A 26201-nucleotide genomic window follows, 5' to 3' on the forward strand; every position below is an offset into this window, starting at 1 on the left:
GAGAGAGAGAGAGGGAGGGCGAGAGAGAGAGAGGGCGAGAGAGGGCGAGAGAGAGAGAGAGGGAGGGCGAGCGAGGGAGAGAGAGAGAGAGAGGGAGGGCGAGAGAGAGGGAGGGCGAGAGAGAGGGAGGGCGAGAGAGAGGGAGGGAGAGGAGAGAGGGAGAGAGAGGGAGAGAGAGGGAGGGCGAGAGAGGGAGGGCGAGAGAGAGGGAGGGCGAGAGAGAGAGAGGAGGAGAGAGAGGGCGAGAGAGGGAGGGCGAGGGAGGGCGAGAGAGGGAGGGCGAGGGAGGGCGAGAGAGGGAGGGCGAGGGAGGGCGAGAGAGGGAGGGCGAGGGAGGGCGAGAGAGGGAGGGCGAGGGAGGGCGAGAGAGGGCGAGAGAGGGAGGGCGAGAGAGGGCGAGAGAGAGAGGGAGGGCGAGAGGGAGGGCGAGAGAGAGAGAGAGGGAGGGCGAGAGAGAGAGGGAGAGAGAGAGAGCGAGAGGGCGAGAGAGAGCGAGAGAGAGCGAGGGAGAGCGAGGGAGAGCGAGAGAGAGCGAGGGAGAGCGAGGGAGAGCGAGAGAGAGCGAGGGAGAGCGAGAGAGAGCGAGAGAGAGCGAGAGAGAGCGAGGGAGAGCGAGAGAGCGAGAGAGCGAGAGAGCGAGAGAGCGAGAGAGCGAGAGAGAGAGAGCGCGAGAGAGAGCGAGAGAGAGCGAGAGAGAGCGACAGAGAGAGAGACAGAGAGAGAGCCAGAGAGAGAGCGAGAGAGAGCGAGAGAGAGCGAGAGAGAGCGAGAGAGAGCGAGAGAGAGCGAGAGAGAGCGAGAGAGAGCGAGAGAGCGAGGGAGGGTCGAGAGAGCGAGGGAGGGCCGAGAGAGCGAGGGAGGGCCGAGAGAGCGAGGGAGGGCCGAGAGAGCGAGGGAGGGCGAGAGAGCGAGGGAGGGTCAGAGAGCGAGGGAGGGCGAGAGAGAGCGAGAGAGGGTCGAGAGCGAGGGAGGGCGAGAGAGAGAGCGAGAGGGAGAGAGCGAGAGAGAGAGTGAGAGCGAGGGAGAGCGAGAGAGCGAGGGAGGGCGAGAGAGAGAGCGAGAGAGAGAGCGAGAGAGAGAGCGAGGGAGAGAGCGAGGAGAGAGCGAGAGAGAGCGAGGGAGAGCGAGGGAGAGCGAGGGAGAGCGAGGGAGAGCGAGGGAGAGAGGGAGAGCGAGAGAGCGAGAGAGCGAGAGAGCGAGGGAGAGCGAGGGAGAGCGAGGGAGCGAGGGAGAGCGAGGAGAGCGAGGGAGAACGAGGAGAGCGAGAGAGAGAGGGAGAGCGAGGGAGAGCGAGGGAGAGCGAGGGAGAGCGAGGGAGAGCGAGGAGAGCGAGGGAGAGCGAGGGAGAGAGCGAGGAGAGAGCGAGGGAGAGAGCGAGGGAGAGCGAGAGAGCGAGGGAGAGCGAGAGAGCGAGGGAGAGCCAGAGAGCGAGGGAGAGCCAGAGAGCGAGGGAGAGCCAGAGAGCGAGGGAGCACGAGGGAGAGCGAGGGAGAGCGAGAGAGAGCGAGAGAGAGCGAGGGAGAGCGAGAGAGCGAGAGAGAGCGAGAGAGAGCGAGAGAGAGCGAGAGAGAGCGAGAGAGAGCGAGAGAGAGCGAGAGAGCGAGAGAGAGCGAGAGAGCGAGGGAGAGCGAGGGAGAGCGAGGGAGAGCGAGGGAGAGCGAGGGAGGGCGAGAGAGGGCGAGAGAGGGCGAGAGAGCGAGGGAGGGCGAGAGAGCGAGGGAGGGCGAGAGAGCGAGGAGGGTCGAGAGCGAGGGAGGGCGAGAGAGAGAGCGAGGGAGAGCGAGAGAGAGAGCGAGAGAGAGCGAGAGCGAGGGAGAGCGAGAGAGCGAGGGAGAGCGAGAGAGCGAGGGAGAGCGAGAGAGCGAGGGAGAGCGAGAGAGCGAGGGAGAGCGAGAGAGCGAGGGAGGGCGAGAGAGAGAGCGAGGGAGGGCGAGAGAGAGAGCGAGGGAGGCGAGAGAGAGAGCGAGGGAGAGCGAGAGAGAGAGCGAGGGAGAGCGAGGGAGAGCGAGGAGAGCGAGAGAGCGAGGAGAGCGAGAGAGCGAGGAGAGCGAGGAGAGCGAGGGAGAGCGAGGGAGAGCGAGGGGGAGCGAGGGAGAGCGAGAGAGCGAGGGAGAGCGAGGGAGAGCGAGGGAGAGCGAGGGAGAGCGAGAGAGCGAGGAGAGCGAGAGAGAGCGAGGAGAGCGAGAGAGCGAGGGAGAGCGAGAGAGAGCGAGAGAGAGCGAGAGAGAGCGAGAGAGAGCGAGAGAGAGCGAGAGAGCGAGAGAGCGAGGGAGAGCGAGAGAGCGAGAGAGCGAGAGAGAGCGAGGAGCGAGGGAGAGCGAGAGAGAGCGAGGGAGAGCGAGGGAGAGCGAGGGAGAGCGAGAGCGAGAGAGGGAGAGCGAGAGAGAGCGAGAGAGGGAGAGCGAGAGCGGGAGAGCGAGGGAGAGCGAGGGAGAGCGAGAGAGCGAGGGAGAGCGAGAGAGCGAGGGAGAGCGAGAGAGAGCGAGGGAGAGCGAGAGAGCGAGGGAGAGCGAGAGAGAGCGAGAGAGAGCGAGAGAGAGCGAGAGAGAGCGAGAGAGAGCGAGAGAGAGCGAGAGAGCGAGAGAGCGAGGGAGAGCGAGGGAGAGCCAGAGAGCGAGGGAGAGCCAGAGAGCGAGGGAGAGCCAGAGAGCGAGGGAGAGCCAGAGAGCGAGGGAGAGCGAGGGAGAGCGAGGGAGAGCGAGGGAGAGCGAGGGAGAGCGAGGGAGAGCGAGGGAGAGCGAGGAGAGCGAGAGAGAGCGAGAGAGAGCGAGAGAGCGAGGGAGAGCGAGGGAGAGCGAGAGAGAGCGAGAGAGAGCGAGAGAGAGCGAGAGAGAGCGAGAGAGAGCGAGAGAGCGAGAGAGCGAGGGAGAGCGAGGGAGAGCCAGAGAGCGAGGGAGAGCCAGAGAGCGAGGGAGAGCCAGAGAGCGAGGGAGAGCCAGAGAGCGAGGGAGAGCCAGAGAGCGAGGGAGAGCGAGGGAGCACGAGGGAGAGCGAGAGAGAGCGAGGGAGAGCGAGGGAGAGCGAGGGAGAGCGAGGGAGAGCGAGAGAGAGCGAGAGAGAGCGAGAGAGAGCGAGAGAGAGCGAGGGAGAGCGAGAGAGCGAGAGAGCGAGGGAGAGAGCGAGAGAGCGAGGGAGAGCGAGGGAGAGCGAGGAGAGCGAGGGAGAGCGAGAGAGAGAGCGAGAGAGAGAGAGCGAGAGAGAGAGAGAGCGAGAGAGAGCGAGAGAGGGAGAGCGAGAGCGGGAGAGCGAGAGAGGGAGAGCAAGAGAGGGAGAGCAAGAGAGGGAGAGCAAGAGAGGGAGAGCAAGAGAGGGAGAGCAAGAGAGGGAGAGCGAGAGAGGGAGAGCGAGAGAGGGAGAGGGAGAGCGAGAGAGGGAGAGCGAGAGAGGGAGAGCGAGAGAGGGAGAGCAAAAGAGAGAAAAAGAGGGAGAAAGAGGGAGAAAGAGTATGGGGAGAGAAAGAGAGGGAGCAAGAGGGGAGAGAGTGTAGGGGGAGAGAAAGAGAGTTAAAGCCAAATTAAGTACTATAAGTAGGTTGATAAGTAAGTGTGTGACAAAATCAGATATTGAGAGAGAAAGCGATTGCGTAAGAGCGTGGGAGAAAATAAGAGAGAAGAGAAGAGACAGGTCAGGAAGTAAAAGGTGAAAGAAAGCAAGTATTAGGGAGAATTGAGGGCCGGGGTAGGGTAGGAGTGAAAGTGAAGTTGTGAGAAAGACAAATTATCTCAGCTGAGAGCAAAGAAACAGCAGGCTTGCAAAAGAGTCTCAATCGCAGGAGACTAATTATCACATTCCAATTGTCAGCAAGCCCCAGTGACTCGGTGTTCGTTTACACTTGACCTAGTTCTATCCTACCTTACTGCATAATTGTGTGTGGTTGTTAGGGACAGGGAACAGCGCAACCTTGCCCCAACCAACCCTGATTTATAGTTCCAAATAAGCAGCGCTTGGCGGCTGCGGCCTGCAGTGTACCTTCACGTAGGAGCCAAAGTCCCCTCTGTGCTTCAGGCTGTCCAGATAAAAGAGTGCAGTGGAATAGTTGAGGCAGTACTTCTGCAGACAGTGGCATATGCTCTCCTGGATCGCCTGCCAACAGATAGATAGATATATGTAAATGGTTAGCTAAGCAGTAAGCGCATAGAGAAACAGAAAGATCCCATTAAAAAGTTTATTGGCCGTGTACACAGATTTGCCGGCGTTATACCACAGTGGTTTCTATATTTTTGGTGACTGTATCCCCAACTGAATTCTGCTCTGCCATGAGTACCCCTTAAGTACCCCCTCGTGTGCATTTTACCAGTAGACATATGGTCTCATGAGTACCCGCTATGAATAGGCCAAGTAAATCGCTCTGGATAAGAGTGTCTGCTAAATGACTCAAACGTCAAAAATGTACCTCTAGTTGGTAACCACTATTACAAGCAGGTGCAGCGAAATGCTTATGTTACGAGCTCAAACAGTGCAGTAGAATGTCTAATACAACACAAATAATGCAACAATTCCCATAGAGACAGTATATCATTTGGAAAAGACAAAAAAGCTGCTGGGCCACATGAAAAACGGTGCTTCGTATTCATAAGATAATTTCATGGAGGGTGATGAAGAGATCTAGTGTACCATATGAGTAGGTCACTTAAAGAAATAAATAGACATTATAAATACAAATAATAAATATGACTAATTATACAGACACTAATGATTTTATACGTGTCCTCCGGTTTATAATGGAGTGTGTTTCAAGTTTAATTAGTTGTTTGTACAGTATACACATGGTATACACCGTCCAACAAAATGCTTACTTGCAAGGTTCCTTATCGAAAACTAAACACAAAATAATAAAAGATAAGAATATAAAGTAAATGGTCCAGTAGAACAGAATATTCTGTGTGTGCGTGTAAACACGTGTGTGTGCTTGTGCATTCAAGTGTTTTTGAATGTGTGTGTGTGTGTGTATCCATACCTTGTGGAGGAGTTCCAGCAGGGTGGGCCCGGCCCCTGCTACCGGGATCTTCCAGGACTCCTTGATGACATGCAGCAGGCTGGTGAGGAAGCCAAAGCTCACCTGGGGAACAACACATCACATTACAGAGTCCAAAAGAAAATGTAATATCATAGATAGACAAAGTCTACATGAAGATGTCATGCCACAGACTATTCGTATAATGGAGATAATTCCATCCTACAATGTCTTGTAATTGTATACTGCAGGTGACTGACTATCTTGTTGAAAAAATGTAAAGCAAAGCAGCACTCTCAAATTTCTATAGATTTTTTTTTCAGTAAACACTAAGAGACCAGAGGTCATAGTATGAGAATTCAACCCTTCAACATGTAGCCTAGAGTAAGATGACGTCGATGAAGATTTGACGTCGTGATGGGGAATATTTAGTGACTTAACTTTGGAATTTCATTTTGATATGTGGATAGCATGTGGTAAACCATCTCCCATCCAAGGCCCAGTGCCAAAACAAAGTGCATTCGCCTTCGCCCCCTTCACTGCCATGGTCAGTCATCCATCTGGGACGTGGGTAGCTAGTTTACCATGCGTATCCCGTACATACGGCTAATAAAAAAATATGCAACTTCAAGTCTTACTTTACTCACAGTAGTGTCTACCTCACTGCCTCAAGACAGCCCTGTCATCCTACATGGAAGACAACACCCACACAGGATCAGTACCAATCGGATCTGGGCGGTGTTGGAGTGGGACTAGTGTGTTACCATAACGACTCAGTCTCACAAGACACCTAATAGAATGCTATACTATCATAGTACACAATAATAGAGACGAAAAATTAAATGAACATGCCAAACACATTTTCCAAGCTTGGGATAATAAAGATCTTCTAATCTAATCGACAGGGCTAGCACAATTATTATAGAACTGATGGTTATGGATGAAGACAGTCATGAGAATAAAATAACACATTCAGAAAAAGCAGTCAAAAAAAAAAATCATAAGACAAGGGTTTGAAGTGTCTGTCCTATATCTAGGATATATAAGAAAGAGCAGGAAAAAACACACATATAAACTCATTAAAAAAAAGTCCCCTTTTCAGGACCCGGTCTTTCAAGGAATTCGTAAAAATCCCAACAACTTCACAGATCTTCATTGTAAAGGGTTTAAACAGTTTCCCATGCTTGTTCAATGAACCATAAACAATTAATGTACATGCACCTGTGGAACGGACGTTAAGACACTAACAGCTTACAGACGGTAGGCAATTATGGTCACAGTTATGAAAACTTAGGTCACTAAAGAGGCCTTTCTACAGACTGAAAAACACCAGAAGAATGATGCCCCAAGGTCCCTGCTCATCTGCGTGAACGTGCCTTAGGCATGCTGCAAGGAGGCAGGAGGACTGCAGATGAGGCCAGGGCAATAAATTGCAATGTCCCGGAATGTGAGATGCCTAAGACAGCGCTACAAGGAGACAGGACGGACAGCTGTTCGTCCTCGCAGTGGCAGATCACGTGTAACACCTGCACAGGATCGGTACATCCGAACATCACACCTGCGAGACAGGTACAGGATGGCAACAACAACTGCCCGAGTAACACCAGGAACGCACAATCCCTCCATCAGTGCGCAGATTGTCCGCAATAGGCTGAGAGAGGCTGGACTGAGGGTTTGTAGGCTTGTTGTAAGGCAGGTCCTCACCAGACATTACCGGCAACAACATTGCCTACGGGCACAAACCCACCGTCGCAGGACGAGACAGGAATGGCAAAAAGTGCTCTTCACTGACAAGTCGCGGTTTTGTCTCACCAGGGGTGATGGTCGGATTCGTGTTTATCATCGAAGGAATGAGTGGAACACCAAGGCCTGTACTCTGGAGCGGGATTGATTTGGAAGTGGAGGGTCCGTCATGGTCTGGGGCAGTGTGTCACAGCATCATCGGACTGAGCTTGTTGTCATTGCAGGCAATCTCAACGCTGTGTGTTACAGGGAAGAAATTATCCTACCTCATGTGGTACCCTTCTTGCAGTATCATCCTGACAATGCCACCAGCCATACTGCTCGTTCTGTGCGTGATTTCCTGCAAGACAGGAATGTCAGTGTTCTGTCACAGCCAGTGAAGAGCCCGGATCTCAATCCCATTGAGCACGTCTGGGACTTGTTGGATCGGAGGGTGAGGGCTGGGGCCATTCTCCCCAGAAATGTTTGGGAACTTGCAGGTGCCTTGGTGGAAGAGTGGGGTAACATCTCATAGCAAGAACTGGCAAATCTGGTGCAGTCCATGAGGAGATGCACCACAGTACTTAATGCAGCTGGTGGCCACACTAGATACTGACTGCTACTTTTGATTTTGAACCCCCCCCCTTTGTTCAGGGACACATTACTCCATTTCTGTTGGTCACGTCTGTGGAATTTGTTCAGTTTGTGTCCCAGTTGTTGAATCTTGTTATTTTCTTACAAATATTTACACCTGTTTAGTTTGCTGAAAATAAACACATTAAACAGTGAGAGGACATTTTTTTTTTTTGCTGAGTTTATGCATATATGCACGTATACACATACATACAGTTGAAGTCGGAATTTTGCAAACAATTAGTATTTGGTAGCATTGCCTTTAAATGGTTTAACTTGGGTCAAATGTTTTGGGTAGCCTTCCACAAGCTTCTCACAATAAGATGGGTGAATTTTGGCCCATTCCTCCTGACAGAACTGGTGTAACTGAGTCAGGTTTGTAGGCCTCCTTGCTCGCACATGCTTTTTCACTTCTGCCCACATATATTCTATAGGATTGAGGTCAGGGCTTTGTGATAGCCACTCCAATACCTTTACTTTGTTGTCCTTAAGCCATTTTGCCACAACTTCGGAAGTATGCTTGGGGTCATTGTCCATTTGGAAGACCCATTTGCGACCAAGCTTTAACTTCCTGACTGATGTCTTGAGATGTTGCTTCAAAATATCCACATCATTTCTCTCCCTCATGATGCCATCTATTTTGTGATGTCCCCCTATTCCCTCCTGCAGCAAAGCACCCCCACAACATGATGCTGCTACCCCCGTGCTTCACGGTTGGGATGGTGTTCTTTGGCTTGCAAGCCTCCCCCTTTTTCCTCCAAACATAACGATGGTCATTATGGCCAAACAGTTCTATTTTGTTTCATCAGAGCAGAGGACATTTCTCCAAAAAGTACGATCTTTGTCTGCATGTGCAGTCGCAAACCGTAGTCTGGCTTTTTTATGGCAGTTTTAGAGCAGTGGCTTCTTCCTTGCTGAGCGGCCTTCCAGGTTATGTCGATATATTACTCGTTTTACTGTGGATATACATAATTTTGTACCCGTTTCTTCCAGCATCCTCACAAGGTCCTTTGTTGTTGTTCTGGGATTGATTTGCACTTTTCACACCAAAGTACGTTCAATGCTCCCAAGGATGACCCAGACTTGGAGGTCTAACTGTATACATACATAAGAGGTCGGCCGATTAAAATCGGCAAGTTTTCATAAGAATCGGTAATCAGCATTTTTGGACGCAGATTATGGCCGATTACATTGCACTGCACGAGGAGACTGCGTGGCAGGCTGACTACCTGTTACGCGAGTACAGCAAGGAGCCAAGGTAAGTTGTTAGCTCGCACTAAATGCATCTTATAAATAACAATCAATCTTAACATAATCACTAGTTAACTAAACATGGTTGATGATATTACTAGGTTAACTAGCTTGTCCTGCGTTGCAAATAAATTAACAGGCACCGCATTAATTATCATCATAAAGTCTACTTCCCAAACGGGTGATGATTTAACAAGCGCATTCACGAAAAAAGCACAATCGTTGCACCAATGTACCTAACCATAAACATCAATGCCTTTCTTAAAATCAATACACATGTACATTTTTTAAACTTGCATATTTAGTTCAAATACATTCATGTTAGCAGGCAATATTAACTATGGATATTGTGTCACTTCTCTTGCGTTCTGTGCAAGCAGAGTCAGGGAATATGCAGCAAGTTTTTAGACAGTGTTTAGACCATTTCTTCCTAACAAAGACCATAATTAATTTCCCAGAATTTTACTAAATTATGACATAACATAGGTTGTGCAATGTAACAGCAATATTTAGACTTATGGATGCCACCCGTTCAATAAAATATGGAACGGTTCTGTGTTTCACTTAACATTTTGTTTTCTAAATGATAGTTTCCGGATTTGACCATATTAATGACCTACGGCATGTATTTCTGTGTGTTTATTATATTATAATTAAGTCTATGATTTGATAGCGCAGTCTGAGCGATGGAAGGTAGCAGCAGGCTCGTAAGCATTCATTCAAACAGCACTTTCCTGCGTTAGCCATAATAACTACAACCTAAAACTTCTAACCTGGGAATATTGAAGACTCATATGTTCTCATGTTTTGAGTAAGGAACTTAAGTTAGCTTTTTTTACATGGCACTTTTACTTTATTTACATGGCACTTTTACTTTATTTAAAGCAATATTTAAGCCAACTTGAACATGTTTCATTTATTTGAGACTAAATAGATTCATTCAGTATTGTTGTAATAGTCATTATTACAAATATATATATATAAAAGTAGTCAAATGAATCGGTATCGGCTTTTTTTCGGGGTCCTCCAATAATCGGTATCGGCTTTTTTTTGGGGTCCTCCAATAATCGGTATCGGCATTGAAAAATCATAATTGGTCGACCTCTAACATGCATACATACACACTTCAGACAAGTCCCGTGACACTTGTGGGGGGGGGGGCAAAACGGAGACCACCATCATGAAAGTCTCCTCTTTATATAGAGTGGTCATATAGTAGTTTGCAGGTCAAATCATTCGGATGCTACAGATGTTTTTGTGAGAACACCGATTTTCGGGATGTCTTATGGTCTGACAAACACTGCTCTAGCTCTGCCACCTTTCACCGCAGATGTGGAAGTGCAACATCAGCGGATGCTATGGATTGAGACGCATCCAAAGCAAAAAAAACATTCCAAACTGACAGATTTTGTTGAGGATATTTGTATTTTACTTAGATTGATGCACTGTTGGCGTCAATTGACTCAGATGACAGATGACTCAAGATGGAACAGTTTCTGCGATAATGGACTCAACAACATGATCAAAGTTTGTTGCTCCTTGCTGAAACAACCAAGGTACTGTAGCAAATGAGTCTTTGGTTGCCTATGCAATGCCCCCCCACAATGCAGCAGCAGCACACATAGGAATAGAAACTGGCAATTTGATTGGTCAACTCATTACATGGGTACACTCATTGGCTGCCTGGTATTGTGATGCAAAAATGTCCATGGTAATGTATAATGGTCATTCAAATTATGTTAGCTGATGTGGCTCATGCAATGGAATGCATCTATTTTTTTCAACAAACCATTGCACATATTGATGGTTACACTTCCTGCTTTGCATCATCATTGACTTCTATATCAGCACATGCAGTCAGGAGAGAAAAAGATGAAGTATGTGAACGGTTATTAAGGAGACGCGGCCATTTGGCTGGCCAGTTAGCATCTTCCAAAATTACATGACATTCACAGCCCTACTAATCCAATCTAATGTAATATACAGTATGCATCTCTACAGTCTCACCAGACACAGCTCGTTGAGGTTGGCAAACAGCCTCCAAGTGTCCACGTCAGACAGATAGTCCCTCATCTGCAGGTTGGTCAGCGTGGCCAGAAACACCTGAAGGACACAATATTTATTTAGATTTTTTATTAAACACAAAAACATGAAATATATTATATATTACACAATGGAACACAAACAAGAGGGAGGGGTTGGATCTGTTTTTGCTGTTTTCAATTTCATCAAAGCTGATGAAAGAGTTCCCCCAACAAAGTATGTTTTAGAAAGGGACAGTGTCAATTCAAAGGAAAGGCCTGTTCGAAACATCACAACATGACATTTGTGTTCAAAATGCCACACAAAGCACGAGGTGTTTGGTTGCAAATGGTGAGCTGTCATTCCTGTTCATAAGTGTGTAGAGGGGGGCGTATATCTAGTAAGCCACCTCTTTGAGCACCATGAGCTGATCCAGGAAGTAAACACACTCGCTGGTGAAGAGTTCCCAGATAGCTTCCTGTCTCTTGTAATCTTGAGGGTCACAGTCAGACATCAGCTGAGACGAATCGCAGTCCCTCAGGAACTCCTCTAGAGAACAGTCCTGGGGATGGAGGGAATGATAAGACAGATGGATGGTTGGATAGATGTTATTTGAATAATACTAAAACCATAATGCACGGGGGGGGACTGATTCGTTGTGGTTTTAACAAGGCTGTGCCAGTGCGGTCAAAAGTACAAGGCGACAGCATCCTGTAGCCTGTCTTGTTTACTATCCTCAATGCTGTTATCGTCTGCTGTCTAGCTACAGTTTAAAAATGTACGCTTGTCATGTGCGTAGGCCAACAAAAGTCTTATTCCCGTTCAATGTGTCATTTATATGTTTCAGGGGCTTCCCTGTTCCTGTAGTAATTCCTAGGAGCACTGACTCAATGATGACTGGCTCCCAAGTTACAAACGCAGACACGTAACAATTAAATATTACACAGCTAGGAGGAAAAAAAGGCTTCTTCAGCTCTGGTGTTCATTGGGATTTCCTCACCTTGTACTTCTGGAAGTCTGTGTCCCTCCAGTCTTGAATCTGTTCCTTCAATAGATATTTCTCAATATCAGATGCAGTGCGTGTAGTCGTCCCTTTAGTCTGAGAGGAACAAATACAGGTTAAATGTTAAACATTACTTGAACAATCAATTCATTCTTTACAATAGGTATGAGTGTCTGTCTAAGTGGGAATGTGTGTGTGTACGAGTGTGTCTGTACACAAAAGCATGTGTGCATGGTGGAACAGTGAATGACAGTACACACCAATAGTGTTTTGTTTGTATATTTTCCCATCTATCTATCAGTCTGATCAAACACCTTCAATATGAATTGATTTGGATTGAATTGGTTTGGCTCAGTGTTGTTGACACATGATGAAATCTCAGAAGGACATGAGAACAAAGGGGAAGAAAATGTATTCATTAATATGCTTTGATTAAAAGTGGGTCAGAGAACAATATCCTAAATTTCATTGCAGCTTCCTGAGCACACTGACAGATTCAAAGCAATAGCAACCAAAACCACAAACAACTAGGCTGACTGGTGGCAGGTCACGCTAGCTAGGGCGAGTAGCAGGGGGAGAACAAACAGGCAGCACACATACCGTGCCACGTCTGGAGAAAGGCCACTTGGGTTTCTTGGTGTCTGTGGAAATGGAGAACATGGTTTTGTCATTATCTACAAAGGCCTGGCTTCATAGTTCTTCTGTTGCGAAAATGTGATGAAGAAAAAAAGTGATCCACAGGATGTAGATAGGATTTTACAGGAAATCAAGTTAAGTGTAAACAGCCTTATCATTTTGCCTGAATGTGGCAATAATCTGAAAATAGTTAAGGAATGTTACTTATATATTTGGGTAAGTGAACTTCTGATGCAGTTACTAAAGTTATAGCTAGGTAAACATATGAATTAGTATTCTAATCCCTAATTCTAACTAATTCCTAATATTAAATAGTAATTTAATAGGATCTCCTTGTAGGTAACTAAAATAATATAACAAATAACACTGATCACTGTTGGCCTACAACCTGGGCTTATAAGGAATCAAAAACAAGCTGTTGACAAACATCTTGCAAAAAAGTGCAGAAACGGAACTTTAGTGTCAACCTGAGAAGTTCAGTATGTCCGCCACCCCATTAGACACAAACAGGTCCCCAGGCGAAACATCCAATCCGGGTAGACTGACCACCACAGAACTCCGCCTCCTCTCCTGCAGTCTGGTGGAAACAGGAAGAGATCAGGTTATCAGAGTGAGTGAGGTGTAATACATGAGGAATAGAGTAGGTCAGTGAGGTACAGCATAATACAGTTAGAATATTCTGTCTGTGTCCCCCATTATGTTGATAAATGTACCTCATTTATTACACCATTACTCAGTCATTATTAGAACTGTATTATGCTGTACCTCACTGGCATACTCTTATTACGCCATTACTCACTGATATACCTCATTTTGACATACTATATGCCTCCGGATCTGGCAATACCGGTATATAGTTTTGTTTGCTGTGTTTTATATTCTGTCTTGTTATTATTATTTTTGCACCTTCGGGTAACAAAAGTGCTTTACTACCACTACACCCACTATCACTACCTCTACACCTACTATTCACTACCAATATCCACGACTACTACCACTACACCCACTATCCACTCATATTATGTAGGCAAATCATACCGCTGTTTCTAAACTCCTTATTCGCTTGCTTGTTCACATTGCAGTGAGTACACATGGTATTTCAACAATGTAGAAAAATGTAGAAATGCCTAAAGGAATTCAGTTATTTCTGGCTAAACCGTCTTCTTGGCAAATTCTCCAGTAATAATGACAATGAGTAACGGTGTAATAAATTAGGTATATTTATCAACATGGGGTCAACAGACAGAATATTCTCAGATAATTGGATCTAACCATGAATCAAGCCGAATTAATGAATTAAAGACCGCCAATTAAAGCCCCCATGCAGTCTTTGTAATTGTATTTTTAAATCATCAATGTATGTCTAATAAATCATCGTGTTTTTTTAATGAAAATTACTCCAAAATACATGTTTTATAATATATTTCCCTGAGCCTCCTTGGGTCTGTTAAATGCTAAGTCTGATCATGTGGGCGATAGGAAACAAATATTACTATATTGACATAGGCGTGATTGGCAAATAGGATGGTCTAGATCCCACCCCCATACCCAGAAGAACAGTCATTGGTCATATTGTGACATCATGACATGGGCCAAAATTTCCATCCCACTTGAACAGGCCGAAAATCCAGCCTTCATTAAAAAAAATATATATTTTTTTTTTTACACAGCTCATACACAAAAAGGGAATCATCATCATTTTTGCAATTTCAGAGTGTTATTTAAACTTTTTTTTGTGATGGATTTTTTTTTTTTTTTTTAAAGGAAAAACTCCTCTTTAACTGCACTACACCTTTGAGGAATTGATGTGTTGTTGACATCTAATGCATTAGTTATGTAATTTATGGTAGAAAGTGTCATGTTTTACCTAAAAGATAAGACTACAAAACAACTACTATTAATGGAAAATTAAACACTAATATATCTTGATTAGATAAGTATTCAACCCCATGAGTCAATACATGTTAGACTCATATTTAGCAGGGATTACAGCTGTAAGTGTAAGATGGCGCTGGAGAAAAAGGCAGATGTTTTACGTGCCCCCAGCCGATTGTGCTTTCTTGTTTGTTTATTTGCAAAACATTTGTATTACTTATTTTGTACATAATGTTGCCGCTACAGTCTTTTATGACCGAAAATAAGCGAGACATCAGGACTTTTTTTTTTAACCTTTATTTTACTAGGCAAGTCGGTTAAGAACAAATTCTTATTTTCAATGACGGCCTAGGAACAGTGGGCTAACTGCCTGCTCAGGGGCAGAACGACAGATTTGTACCTTGTCAGCTCGGGGATTTGAACTTGCAACCTTCCGGTTACAAGTCCAACGCTCTAACCACTAGGCTACCCTGCCGCCCCACTCACCACAAACAAGCAGAATACTTTTTTTCCTTTCACGAGTTTGACAAGCCTGACGCAAAGGATATACTGCTTCCTCGGGAACAGGCCCTGATCCCTGTGATCTGCGTGAAGGGGAGGCGGAGAAAGAGGGGGCTGTCTTCTGAGAATTCGTAGGCGATCAGATAAAACCCCACTTTCCTCCATTCTGCTAGCAAATGTGCAGTCCTTGGAGGATAAAAATCGACGAGTTACGCGGAAGATTCAACTACCAACGGGACATTAAAAACTGTAATATATTATGCTTCAAGGAGTCGTGGCTGAACGACGACACTATCAACATACAGCTGGCTGGTTATACGCTGTATCAGCAGGATAGAACAGCGGCAGACGCCGCTAAGACAAGGTACGGCGGACTATGTATTTTTGTAAGTAAGACCTGGTGCACGATATCTAAGGAAGTCTCAAGCTATTGCTCGCCTGAGGTAGAGTATCTCATGATAAGCTGTAGACCACACTACTTACCGAGAGTTTTAATCTAGATTTTTCATAGCTGTTTACATACCACCACAGTCTGGCACTAAGACAGCATTGAATGAGCTGTATTCCTCACCCAGAGGCGGCGCTCCTAGTAGCCGGGGACTTTAATGCAGGGAAACGTAAATCCGTTTTACCAAATTTCTATCAGTATGTTAAATGTGCAACCAGGAGGAAAACTCTGGACCACCCAAAACTTTGCATACAAAGCTCTCCCTCGCACTACATTTGGCAAATCTGACCATAATTCTATCCTCTTGATTCCTGCTTACAAGCTAAATTTAAGCAGGAAACACCAGTGAATAAATCAATAAAAAAGTGGTCAGATGAAGCAGATGCTAAGCTACAGGATTGTTTTGCTAGCACAGAATGGAATGCTCCGGGATTCCACCGATGGCATTGAGGAGTACACCATATCAGTCATTGTCTTCATCAATAAGTGCATCGATGACGTCGTCCCCACAGTGACCATACATACATACCCCAACCAGAAGCCATGGATTATAGGTAGCATTCGCACTGAGCTAAAAGGGTAGAGCTGCCGCTTTCAAGGAGCGGGACTCTAACCCGGAAGCTTGTAAGAAATCCTGCTATGCCCTCCGACAAACCATCAAACAGGCAAAGCGCCAATACAGGACTAAGATTGAATTGTACTACACCGACGAGCGTCAGAGCCGGATGTGGCAGGGCTTGCAAACCACTACAGAGTACAAAGGGAAGCACAGCCGAGAGCTGCCCAGTGACACGAGCCTACCAGACGAACTAAGCTGCTTCGAGGCAAAAAAACACTGAAACATGCATGAGAGCATCAGCTGTTCCAGAAGACTGTTCGATCATGCTCTCCGCAGATCCACTCCAATTTGCATACCACCCCAGCAGATGATGCAATCTCTATTGCACTCCACACTGCCCTTTCCCCACCTGGACAAAAGGAACACCTACGTGAGAATGCGATTCATTGACTACAGCTCAGCGTTCAACACCATAGTGACCTCAAAGCTCATCACTAAGCTAAGAACCCTGGGACTAAACACCTCCCTCTGCAACTGGTTTCTGGACTTCCTGACGGGCTGCCCCCAGGTGATAAGGGTAGATAAACACATCCGCCATGCTGATCCTCAACACAGGGGCCCCTCAGGGGTGCGTGCTCAGTCCCCTCCTGTACTCCGTGCTTACTCATAACTGCAGCCAAGCATGACTCCAAAACCATCATTCAATTTGCAGATAACACAACAGTGGTAGCCCTGATCACCGACAATGACGAGAGCCTATAGGGAGGTCAGACACCTTGCATTGTGGTGCAAGGACAACAACCTCTCCCTCAACGTGATCAAGACAAAGGAGATGATTGTAGACTACATGAAAAAGAGGGCCGAGCACGCCCCCATTCTCATTGACGGGGCTGCAGGTTGAGAGCTTCAAGTTCCTTAGTGTCCACATCACGAACAAACAAACATGCTCCATGCACACCAAGACAGTTGTGAAGGGGGCACAACAAAACCTATTCCCCCTCAGGAGACTGAAAATATTTGGCATGGGTCCCCAGATCCTCAAAAGGTTCTACAGCTGCACCATCGAGAGCATCCTGGCTGGTTGCATCACTGCCTGGTATGGCAACTGCTCGGCCTCCGACCGCAAGGCACTACAGAGGGTAGTGCGAAAGGCCCAGTACATCACTGGGGCTAAGCCTCCTGCCATCCAGGACCTCTAATCCCAGGCGGCAAGCGGTACCGGAGCACCAAGTCTAGGTCCAAGAAGCTTCTGAACAGCTTCTACCCCCAAGCCATAAGACTGCTGAACATCTAGTCAAATGGCTATTTGCATTGCCCCCCCCCCCCTTACACCATTGCTACTCACTGTTGTTATCATCTATGCAAAGTCACTAATAAAGTCACTAATAACTCTACCTACATGTACATCCTACCTCAACTAACCGGTGCCCCCACACAGACTCTGTACACATTGACTCTTTGGAAACTGCATTTTTGGTTAGTGGCTCATAAGTAAGCATTTCACTATAAGGTCTACTACACCGGTTGTATTTGGCATATGTGATTAATAAAATTTGATTTGAGTCTTTCTGGGTAAGTATCTAAGGGGGCAATTCAGACCAGTTATGCACAAGTAAATTGTACTTTTTTCCCTTTTTATGCACTTCTCTCTCTACATGTATTCTGACCATGAACTTAAGCAAGGGGAAATTGCCCGAGCAAGTTACACATTTGGGGTGGAGCTCAAAGAAAGGTGTCTATGCAAGTTGCAAGTGGAAAAAGCATCTACTTATTTTTTTCTGATAGAAATAACAGTGTTCTCAATGCACTGTAATTTAAAAATGTATATGATAACAGTTATTTGGAACCAAACAGAAAATCATATCAACTTATCATGTTGCAGCCTCTTTTCCACAGTAAAGTAGGCTATAAATAGCTGTGCCGCTATTCAACATTTTAATTGTATGAACTCATAATTTGCGGGGTTGAAATTTGGAGACCCAAGCTTTAGGCTTCTGTACCGCCAAACCTACAGAGTTTATTCATAATGTTTTAACTATATGCCCGGGCTTACCTCAGTGGCTCATATTTAACATGATACAAATTGTAAATAAGAACTATCGGGAGCCACCGTCAATAATACCCACATACAGTACCAGTCCAAAGTTGACACACCTACGCATTCAAGTTTTTAAAAAATGTTAAACTATTTTCTACATTGTATAATAATAGTGAATACATAAAAACGATGAAATAACACATATTGAATCATGTAATAACCAAAAAAGTGTTAAACAAAAAATACATTTTATATTTGAGATTCTTCAAAGTTGCCACCCTTTGTCTTGATGACAGCTTTGCACACTCTTGGCATTCTCTCAACCAGATTCACTTAGAATGCTTTTCCAACAGTCTTGAAGGAGTTCCCACGTATGCTGAGCCCTTGTTGGCTGCTTTTCCTTCACTCTGCGGTCTAACTCATCCCAATTGGGTTGAGGTCGGGTGATTGTGGAGGCCAGGTCAACTGATGCAGCACTCCAACACTACCCTTCTTGGTCAAATAGCCCTTACACAGCTTGGAGGCGTGTTGGGTCATTGTCCTGTAAAAGTACAAATAAAATGATAGTCCCACTAAGCACAAACCAGATGGGATGGTGTCTCGCTGCAGAATGCTGTGGCAGCCATGCGGTTAAAGTGTGCCTTGAATTCTAAATAAATTACTGACAGTGTAACCAGCAAAGCACCCCCACACCACCTCCTCCATGCTTCATGGTAGGAACCACACATGCAGAGACCATTGTGGTTTCTTTGCAGCAATTCGACCTTGAAGGCTTGATTCACACAGTCTCCTCTCAACAGTTGATGTTGAGACGTTTCTGTTACTTGAACTCAGTAAAACATTTATTTGGGCTGCAATCTGAGGTGCAGTTAACTGTAATGAACTTATCCTTTGCAACAGAGGTAACTCTGGGTCTTCCTTTCCTGTGGCGGTCCTCATGAGAGCCAGTTTCATCATAGCGCTTGATGGTTTTTGCGACTGCACTTGAAGAAACTTTCAAAGTTATTGACATTTTCCGGATTGACTGACCTTCATGTCTTAAAGTAATGATGGACTGTCATTTCTCTTTGCTTATTTAAGCTGTTCTTGCCCTAATATGGACTTGGTCTTTTACCAAATAGGGCTATCTTCTGTATACCACCTCTGCCTTGTCACAACACAACTGATTGGCTCAAACGCATTAAGAAGGAAAGAAATTCCACAAATTCACTTTTAACAAGGCACACCTGTTAATTGAAATGCATTCCAGGTGACTACCTCATGAAGCTGGTTGAGAGAATGCCAAGAGTGTGCAAAGTCGTCATCAAGGCAAAGGGTGGCTACTTTGAAGAATCTAAAGTTTAAAATATATTTGGATTTGTTTACCACTTTTTTGGTTACTACATGATTCCATATGTGTTATTTCATAGTATTGATGTCTTCACTATTATTCTACAATATAGAAAACAGTAAAAAACTAAGAAAGACCCTTGAATGAGTAGGTGTCTCCAAACTTTTGACTGGTACTGTGCATTTCTAACTGTCACTTAAGTGTTTGTTTCCTTTAATATGTAGCTCACATTTCACATTATTTCCATCAGTTTACCTTTCTTTCATGTCTGTGTAGTTGTTCCTAAGGTTGGCTAGCATTAGTGGATCATGTTAGGTTAACGTTGTGCAATAACTTGGGACCTAGTGGAATTCAGACCACACACAGCGGGTTAAACCTGGAGCACAGTTTACGATGACTGGACCGTTGTCATTACAGTTCAGTGATTAGTGAGGATTAGGGTAGATTTATTGGACTAGCCTATTGTTCAACCACTATTGTATACTTTTTCACCTTCCAATATTTAATGGATTGAACTTGAATCAGGATGAATCAAACCACTGCATTTTTGTGCATAAAGGCTCTCCAAACCAGTTGTTACTCACCCTAAACTTTGTCTAAACAAACTAAAAAAAAAATCTGAGTATCTATCAGTTAGTGCTGAAACAGAGAAATATGCATTTATTTAGATGGCCTTCTTTGATCCCTAATATTCTGAACCCGTTCTCTCAATGTATTCTAGGTGACCAAGTCTAGAAGCAACAGGACCCTAAAATGCTTCTACCCCCAAGCCATAAGACTGCTAAATAGTTACTTAAATAGTTAACCAATAGCTACCAGGACTATCTGGATTGACCCTTTATGCGCTAACTCTTTTGAGTCATCACCTACACTGCTGCTACAGCTTATTATCTATCCTATTGCCTAGTCACTTTATCCCTATGTCCAGTACATATCTACCTCAATTACCTCATACCCCTGCACATTGACTCGGTACCCTGTGTATATAGCCACGCTAGCGTTGCTCATTGTGTATTTATTCCTTGTGTTACTATGATTTATATTTTCTCTCTGCATTGTTGGCAAGGGACTGTAAGTAAGGATTTCCCTGTTACCCTACACCTGTTGTTTACAACGCATGTGACAAATACAATTTATTTGCTTTGAGTCTGTTGACAAAATGCCAATTAAAAAGGTTCAAAGGTAAATGTAGTGAAAACTCAACAAGAAAATCTGTTGGCCAGCAAATAGAAGGGTTTTCTGTGGTTGAATGCATTTCATGCTTGGTCATGTTCATTAGGGCACAACAAAGCAAAACATTTTGCAATGGAAAACAATCTGTTTTTTCCCCCTCAGTTTGGTGCTTAATGAATACGATCCCAGTTTCCCAACTGTATGACATAGTTCAGAGCGAGTCGGTTGTAGGCAAATTCCCTTCCTGCCATGAAATAATGTCTAGGCCGTGTGGTAACTGCAAGCCACAGTGCAGGTATTTTTGGCTAAGCCAAGTGGGGACACATAACATTCAAATTATTCTGTGGAATAGCATGCAACACACCTACCTATTATGGCAAACCTTGTCCTGTAAAATAGAGACGAAAGAGCATCGGTTAGGATAATTATATGTTGAACATGGCTTGTTATACAGCAGATACTAATGTGAAAGAGTAAACACAAACAGATGTACTGTGCTATCGTTCACTATCTAAACATTAAGGATTGGTTTCTTGAACACAGATGAACCATGGTCTTGGATTAAGAACATTCAACAGAGAATCTCCATCGAACATGCTTTTTAGTCCAGGACTAAGATTAATCGGTGTCTGGGAAACCAGCCCTCGGAGCTCAATGATGATTAGAGCCTTGGGTGTGATTTGAAAGGTGCAGTGTACATAACACAACTCAACATTACACAGGGCTCCTGGTCCTACATAACACAACTCAACATTACACAGGGCTCCTGGTCCTACATAACACAACTCAACATTACACATGGCTCCTGGTCCTACATAACACAACTCAACATTACACAGGGCTCCTGGTCCTACATAACACAACTCAACATTACACAGGGCTCCTGGTCCTACATAACACAACTCAACATTACACAGGGCTCCTGGTCCTACATAACACAACTCAACATTACACATGGCTCCTGGTCCTACATAACACAACTCAACATTACACATGGCTCCTGGTCCTACATAACACAACTCAACATTACACAGGGCTCCTGGTCCTACATAACACAACTCAACATTACACAGGGCTCCTGGTCCTACATAACACAACTCAACATTACACAGGGCTCCTGGTCCTACATAACACAACTCAACATTACACAGGGCTCCTGGTCCTACATAACACAACTCAACATTACACAGGGCTCCTGGTCCTACATAACACAACTCAACATTACACATGGCTCCTGCTCCTGGTCCATAACACGGCTATATCCCTCACAAACAAATTCAACATTTTAAATCTGTGTTTTTTTTCATGTGGTCGTTTGAATTAGAATAGCCCAAATAGCCCTCTAATATCTGCAGAGAATGTCGTGACTATTGAGAATGGCCCAGGTTGACTGCCGGGAGCCGAATGAATAGACTCCCCCCTTATATTTTTCTATTGACCACTGACCCCCCCATTATTGGGTGACTGCTGACGGTGGTGAATAGGAGGCTTGTGGAGGAGCCTTACTGCCTTCCCATGGCCCCTTGGAGCTCTGTCTGAGTGAGTGAGTGAGTGAGTGAGTGAGTGAGTGAGTGAGTGAGTGAGTGAGTGAGTGAGAAAGATTGAGGCTTGCTGGGTGGTGGGGCTGCGCTGAGCTGTCAGTGCATTTATCTGCTGATTCATTTGCTGTCAAAAGCTGGCATTGTGAGCAGCCACCATAGGAGTCCAGGGAAAATGAGAGGGCTGCTACCCAGGAGGAATGTGGTGGAGGAGCTACTGGCCATCTGATTTACAAGGCTCGGATAAAAACTCATAAAGCCAGTGTGGCATATGGGCGCAATTCATGCTCAACTGAATCATTTGTGATTATAACATTAACTCACCTGATCATCAGGAAATTCAAAGTCTTTACTAAATCTTTGCACACCACGTGCGGACAGAGATTCTTGTCTTGTGCAAGTGATACCATTGTTAAAAGTCTTTGATCTATGCGATCTGCTTTTTCCCTGGTCTGCAGATGAATTGGGCTGATTATCATGGTGGTTTTCGCCATCGGGAGTGGGGCAGGCCGCTAACGGAGACTTGTGCCTGTGTACTGGCGAGAGGGGACTCAAAAGGAATGGTGTCTCTTCCGTACCCGACTCCTCTTGTGTGCTATCCATCCTCACCGGGTCCCGGAAGTCCACCTGCGGACGTCGCGTGCTCCTCATCCTCCTCAAGGTGGGGGACGTGGAAATGCGAGCCGGGGCCTGTCGGTCAAACTGGGTGAGCAAGCCGTCGGCCTCGACCAACGACGCGTGTTTTAGTTTGGAGTGCGTTCTGGCCAAATCTATATGCATGATAAACGGGTTGCTGGTCTGCGTCTCCTTTTCGTCAGTGGGTTTCAAGACCGTTTGCGTCTCAACATTGGTCACCCCCGTCACAGCCTCATTCTCTAGCCACTCAATGTAACTCCAGTCCAAAATTCTCTCTGTGTCCTGGCCATTCTCATGCACTAGAACCTGTTTCAGAGTAGACATATTGAGCAAGACGGCATTATAGGCCTAATGTCAGAAAAAGGGTTGTCCGTTGGTGTTTTCCGTTGGTACTTGTCTTTAACCAGGTGTGTTGGGGTCAGATAATCCAGGTGCATTCCACTGGCAGTTTATCAGCAAGCAACTACGTTTCAGACACGTTTCTGGGAAATAAACAAAATATCTGTATTAGGTAGGTCTAATACAAGAGCCTACGGATTATACAAAGCAGTCTGGGCATGCAGTCAAGTCAATCTTTTTTTGTACAGAGTTCAGATCACGTTGTGAAACATTGAAATTATGGATTTGTGAGCTGCATACTTAGCACATGTTTTGTCAACAGAGGGTGGGGAAGTTAGCTTACAGTTGGTGTTCATAAGGTACAGAAAGTAGGCCCTCTAACAAGCTCCAAGATTACTGTCGCCTTAGCTACAGATTGTACACCATGATAATGTGATACACGACATGGCCAAACATCTCAATCATGAGCATTAATATGGAGTTGGTCCCCTCTTTGTTGTTATAAGAGCCTACACTCTTCTAGGATGTCTTTCTACTAGATGTTGAAACATTGCTGCGGGGACTTGCATCCATTCGTTCACAAAAGCATTAGTGAGGTTGGGCGATTAAGCCTGGCTAGCAATCGATGTTACACCTTTGGGATGAAGTGTTCGATGGAATTGAGGTCGGGGCTCTGTGCAGGCCAATACAAGTTCTTCCACACCGATCTCGACAAACCATTTCTGTATGGACCTCGCTTTGTGCATGGGGGTATTGTCATGCTGAAACAGGAAAGGACCTTCCCCAAACTGTTGCCACAAAGTTGTAAGCACAGAATCGTCTAGAATGTCATTGTATGCTGTAGCGTTAAGAATTCCCTTCAATGGAACTAAGGGGCCTAGCCCGAACCATGAAAAACAGCCCCAGGCCATTATTCCTCCTATGTGTTGGGGCAGGTAACATTCTCCTGGCATCCACCAAACCCAGATTTGTACGTCGGATTGCCAAATGGTGAAGCGTGATTCATCACTACAGAGAACACATTTCCAGATTAACAGTTCTTGTGTTGACCTTGCTTCCAGAGGCAGTTTGGAACTCCATTGTGAGTGTTGCAACAGAGGGCAGATTATTTTTACACGCTCCAGCACCCGGCGGAGAAAGAGGATTAGCCGTTGTTGTAGACGTTTCCACTTCAAAATAACAGCACTCACAGCTGACCAGAGCAGCTCTAGCAGGGACTAACTTCCTTTTTGGAAAAGTAGCATCCTATGGTGGTGCTACGTTGAAAGTCACTGAGCGCATCAGTATGGGCCATTCAACTGCCAATGTCTGTTTATGGAGATTGCATGGCGGTGTGCTCGATTTTAAACCTGTCAGCAAAGGTGTGGATGAAATAGCGGAATCCACTCATTTGAAGGCGTGTCCACATACCTTTGTATATATAGTGTAGATGTTTGGCCGAACATATACTATCGCTAAATTATGGTTGCTCGAAAATGTACTGTGCTACGCCACACAGTACCTACCCTGTAATGCCCAGTAATGGATACCAAAAATCTTGGCGAACAATCTGTAGCTATCGTTGCCTGTAAAAAAATAAAACTGTAGTCTTACCTTCGTCATTGTCGATAGTTATGGTGTTTAAAGCTCACTTAAAACAACCCAAATATTGTATTATTGAATACAGTGCAACAGTGGAGCTGCACTACACTGCAATACCGTATCAGTTCAGAGTAATGCAATGACAGTTTATCGCGTGGGAAACAAAGAACGGCACAAGAGCCCCATGCACCTGATCCAACTTTCCAATACTCCAATTAGATGTTTTCATTGGGCCACTTCAACCCATGTAAAGTGCTATTCAATCAAATCAGGTAGGATTGTTTCATAAACACATGAGAATTCCCAACAATAAAAAATAAGGACCTATTAGCACTTTAGCGTTGTCGCAGTGTGCGGATTGCAATGGAGAAACCCCGCAAACCCACGAGGTGATTACAGTGAGAAAAACATTATCTAGGCTACATTTACCATCACCCAATGTTAGTCTAAATAACAACAAATTACTCACATGACAAAAGTGTAAAAGGTGTCGACTAAAGAAGAGCAAATTCAGCTGTGTTTACTCCCGGCAGTGTGTCGTGTCTCCTCTCTATTCCGCAATGTCTCATCCGTCGCGCTGCGCTCGGGGTTGTTCATGCCAATCAGACCGCCCTATGAAACAAAAAAGTGTAGGCAACTCCTGGCACTAGTCTCGGCCACTGTTCATACTGTTCCTTTTCACATGACAAAGCTCAGAGATTTGTGTAATGCCTCGGAAAGATATCGTGCGTGCGTGTCCAATTGTTTCCTACACGACATTTGAATGAGTGTTATGAGTCAACGAGAAAGTTTAGTTCAGACAGTGGATTTGTCCCCAGTGCTATTGTGACATGTACGGTGTAATCAGTGGGAGGAACTAAAGGACGGTTCATATGTTTTACTACTAGTCTTGTTTTATCCATCGTTGAGGTAAAGGTATGTGTGTGTGAACAAAGAGAGGATCCGCTACATCACGTGCATGTAAGGCCGTGCACAGACCTTTGGGGGTTGCTTAACAATGTTTTTTTAATAAAGGGCTACTACCCCCCCCCAAAAAAAAATCGACTTTCATGATTCATAACATACCAACTGCCTCTGTAGCCAAAATGTCAACATATGCCTATTTATTTTCTACAACAAACACACTCACTTGTCATTCCCCAATGTAAGCAGATGACACGGTAGTAACTAGTTACCACAGCCACAAAGTCGTACACCCGGCCTATTTCTACTATTTCTCTTTTAATACTGTGTTTTAAACCGAACCACACGACTAACCTTATGGCTAACCCTAAATTAAGACCAACAAGCGATTTTTTTTAATTTCATACATTTTTTCGATTTACCCCATTTTTACTTTGTGGCTGTGGTAACTAGTGGAAACCGGTTGACACTGGAGTGAAAATGCATTCTTGTCCGCAACTTGTTTTGTCATTTTTTCCCCCGTATTGTCTTCACCTGATCCCGCAACAGTTCGATAACCCCGGGACTTTCCTGTCCGTACCCGATAAAAGTCCCTCCCATCCCGTATAATTCTTTATGTGTAGAAATCAGAGATAGTTTATCGCACACATCCCAGCTAGCACATAACGTTCTGAGAACCATATTTTTCTTAGAGTTTGCTGAGAGCATGTTTTTCCTATAGTTTATTTGCATACAATAATATAATAATAATATACAACATTTCGACACTTTTCTGGGAATGGTGCGGGATAGTTTATTGACTTTGTAACATTCTAATCCCTTTTAAGAAACTTGACCAAAAAACGTTATTTTCTTGATATTTCATTACTTTAACAGAGTGTTTCCTAAAAGTAACAATACGTGAAAGTACTACTTAAGTATTTTTTGGGGTATCTGTACTTTAATATTGATATTTTTGACAACTTTTACTCCATTAGATTGCTAAAGAAAATAATGTACTTTTTACTCCATACATTTTCCCTGACACCTAAAAGTACTCGTTACATTTAGAATGCTCAA

The 26201-nt window shown here is 45.1% G+C and overlaps 1 protein-coding gene across 1 annotated transcript in view; it reads right to left on the reverse strand.

Annotated features, from left to right (window-relative positions):
- The window catches only part of LOC118401100 (pleckstrin homology domain-containing family G member 7-like), a 47633-nt gene extending 22499 nt beyond the window's left edge, over window positions 1-25134 (reverse strand). The window contains exons 1-10 of the mRNA XM_035798333.2: window positions 24709-25134; window positions 22008-22801; window positions 20514-20533; window positions 12689-12798; window positions 12186-12226; window positions 11583-11681; window positions 10992-11144; window positions 10568-10663; window positions 4958-5059; window positions 3970-4083 (exon numbers count right to left, since the gene is read on the reverse strand). Of these exons, the coding sequence (XP_035654226.1) occupies window positions 3970-4083; window positions 4958-5059; window positions 10568-10663; window positions 10992-11144; window positions 11583-11681; window positions 12186-12226; window positions 12689-12798; window positions 20514-20533; window positions 22008-22643 (1371 nt within the window). The 5' untranslated portion in view covers window positions 22644-22801; window positions 24709-25134. The remainder of the gene's footprint in view (window positions 1-3969; window positions 4084-4957; window positions 5060-10567; window positions 10664-10991; window positions 11145-11582; window positions 11682-12185; window positions 12227-12688; window positions 12799-20513; window positions 20534-22007; window positions 22802-24708) is intronic.
- Window positions 25135-26201: the final 1067 nt, after the last annotated feature.

This window comes from Oncorhynchus keta, chromosome 22 (assembly GCF_023373465.1).
Source record: "Oncorhynchus keta strain PuntledgeMale-10-30-2019 chromosome 22, Oket_V2, whole genome shotgun sequence".
In the NCBI taxonomy this organism is placed as follows: domain Eukaryota; kingdom Metazoa; phylum Chordata; class Actinopteri; order Salmoniformes; family Salmonidae; genus Oncorhynchus; species Oncorhynchus keta.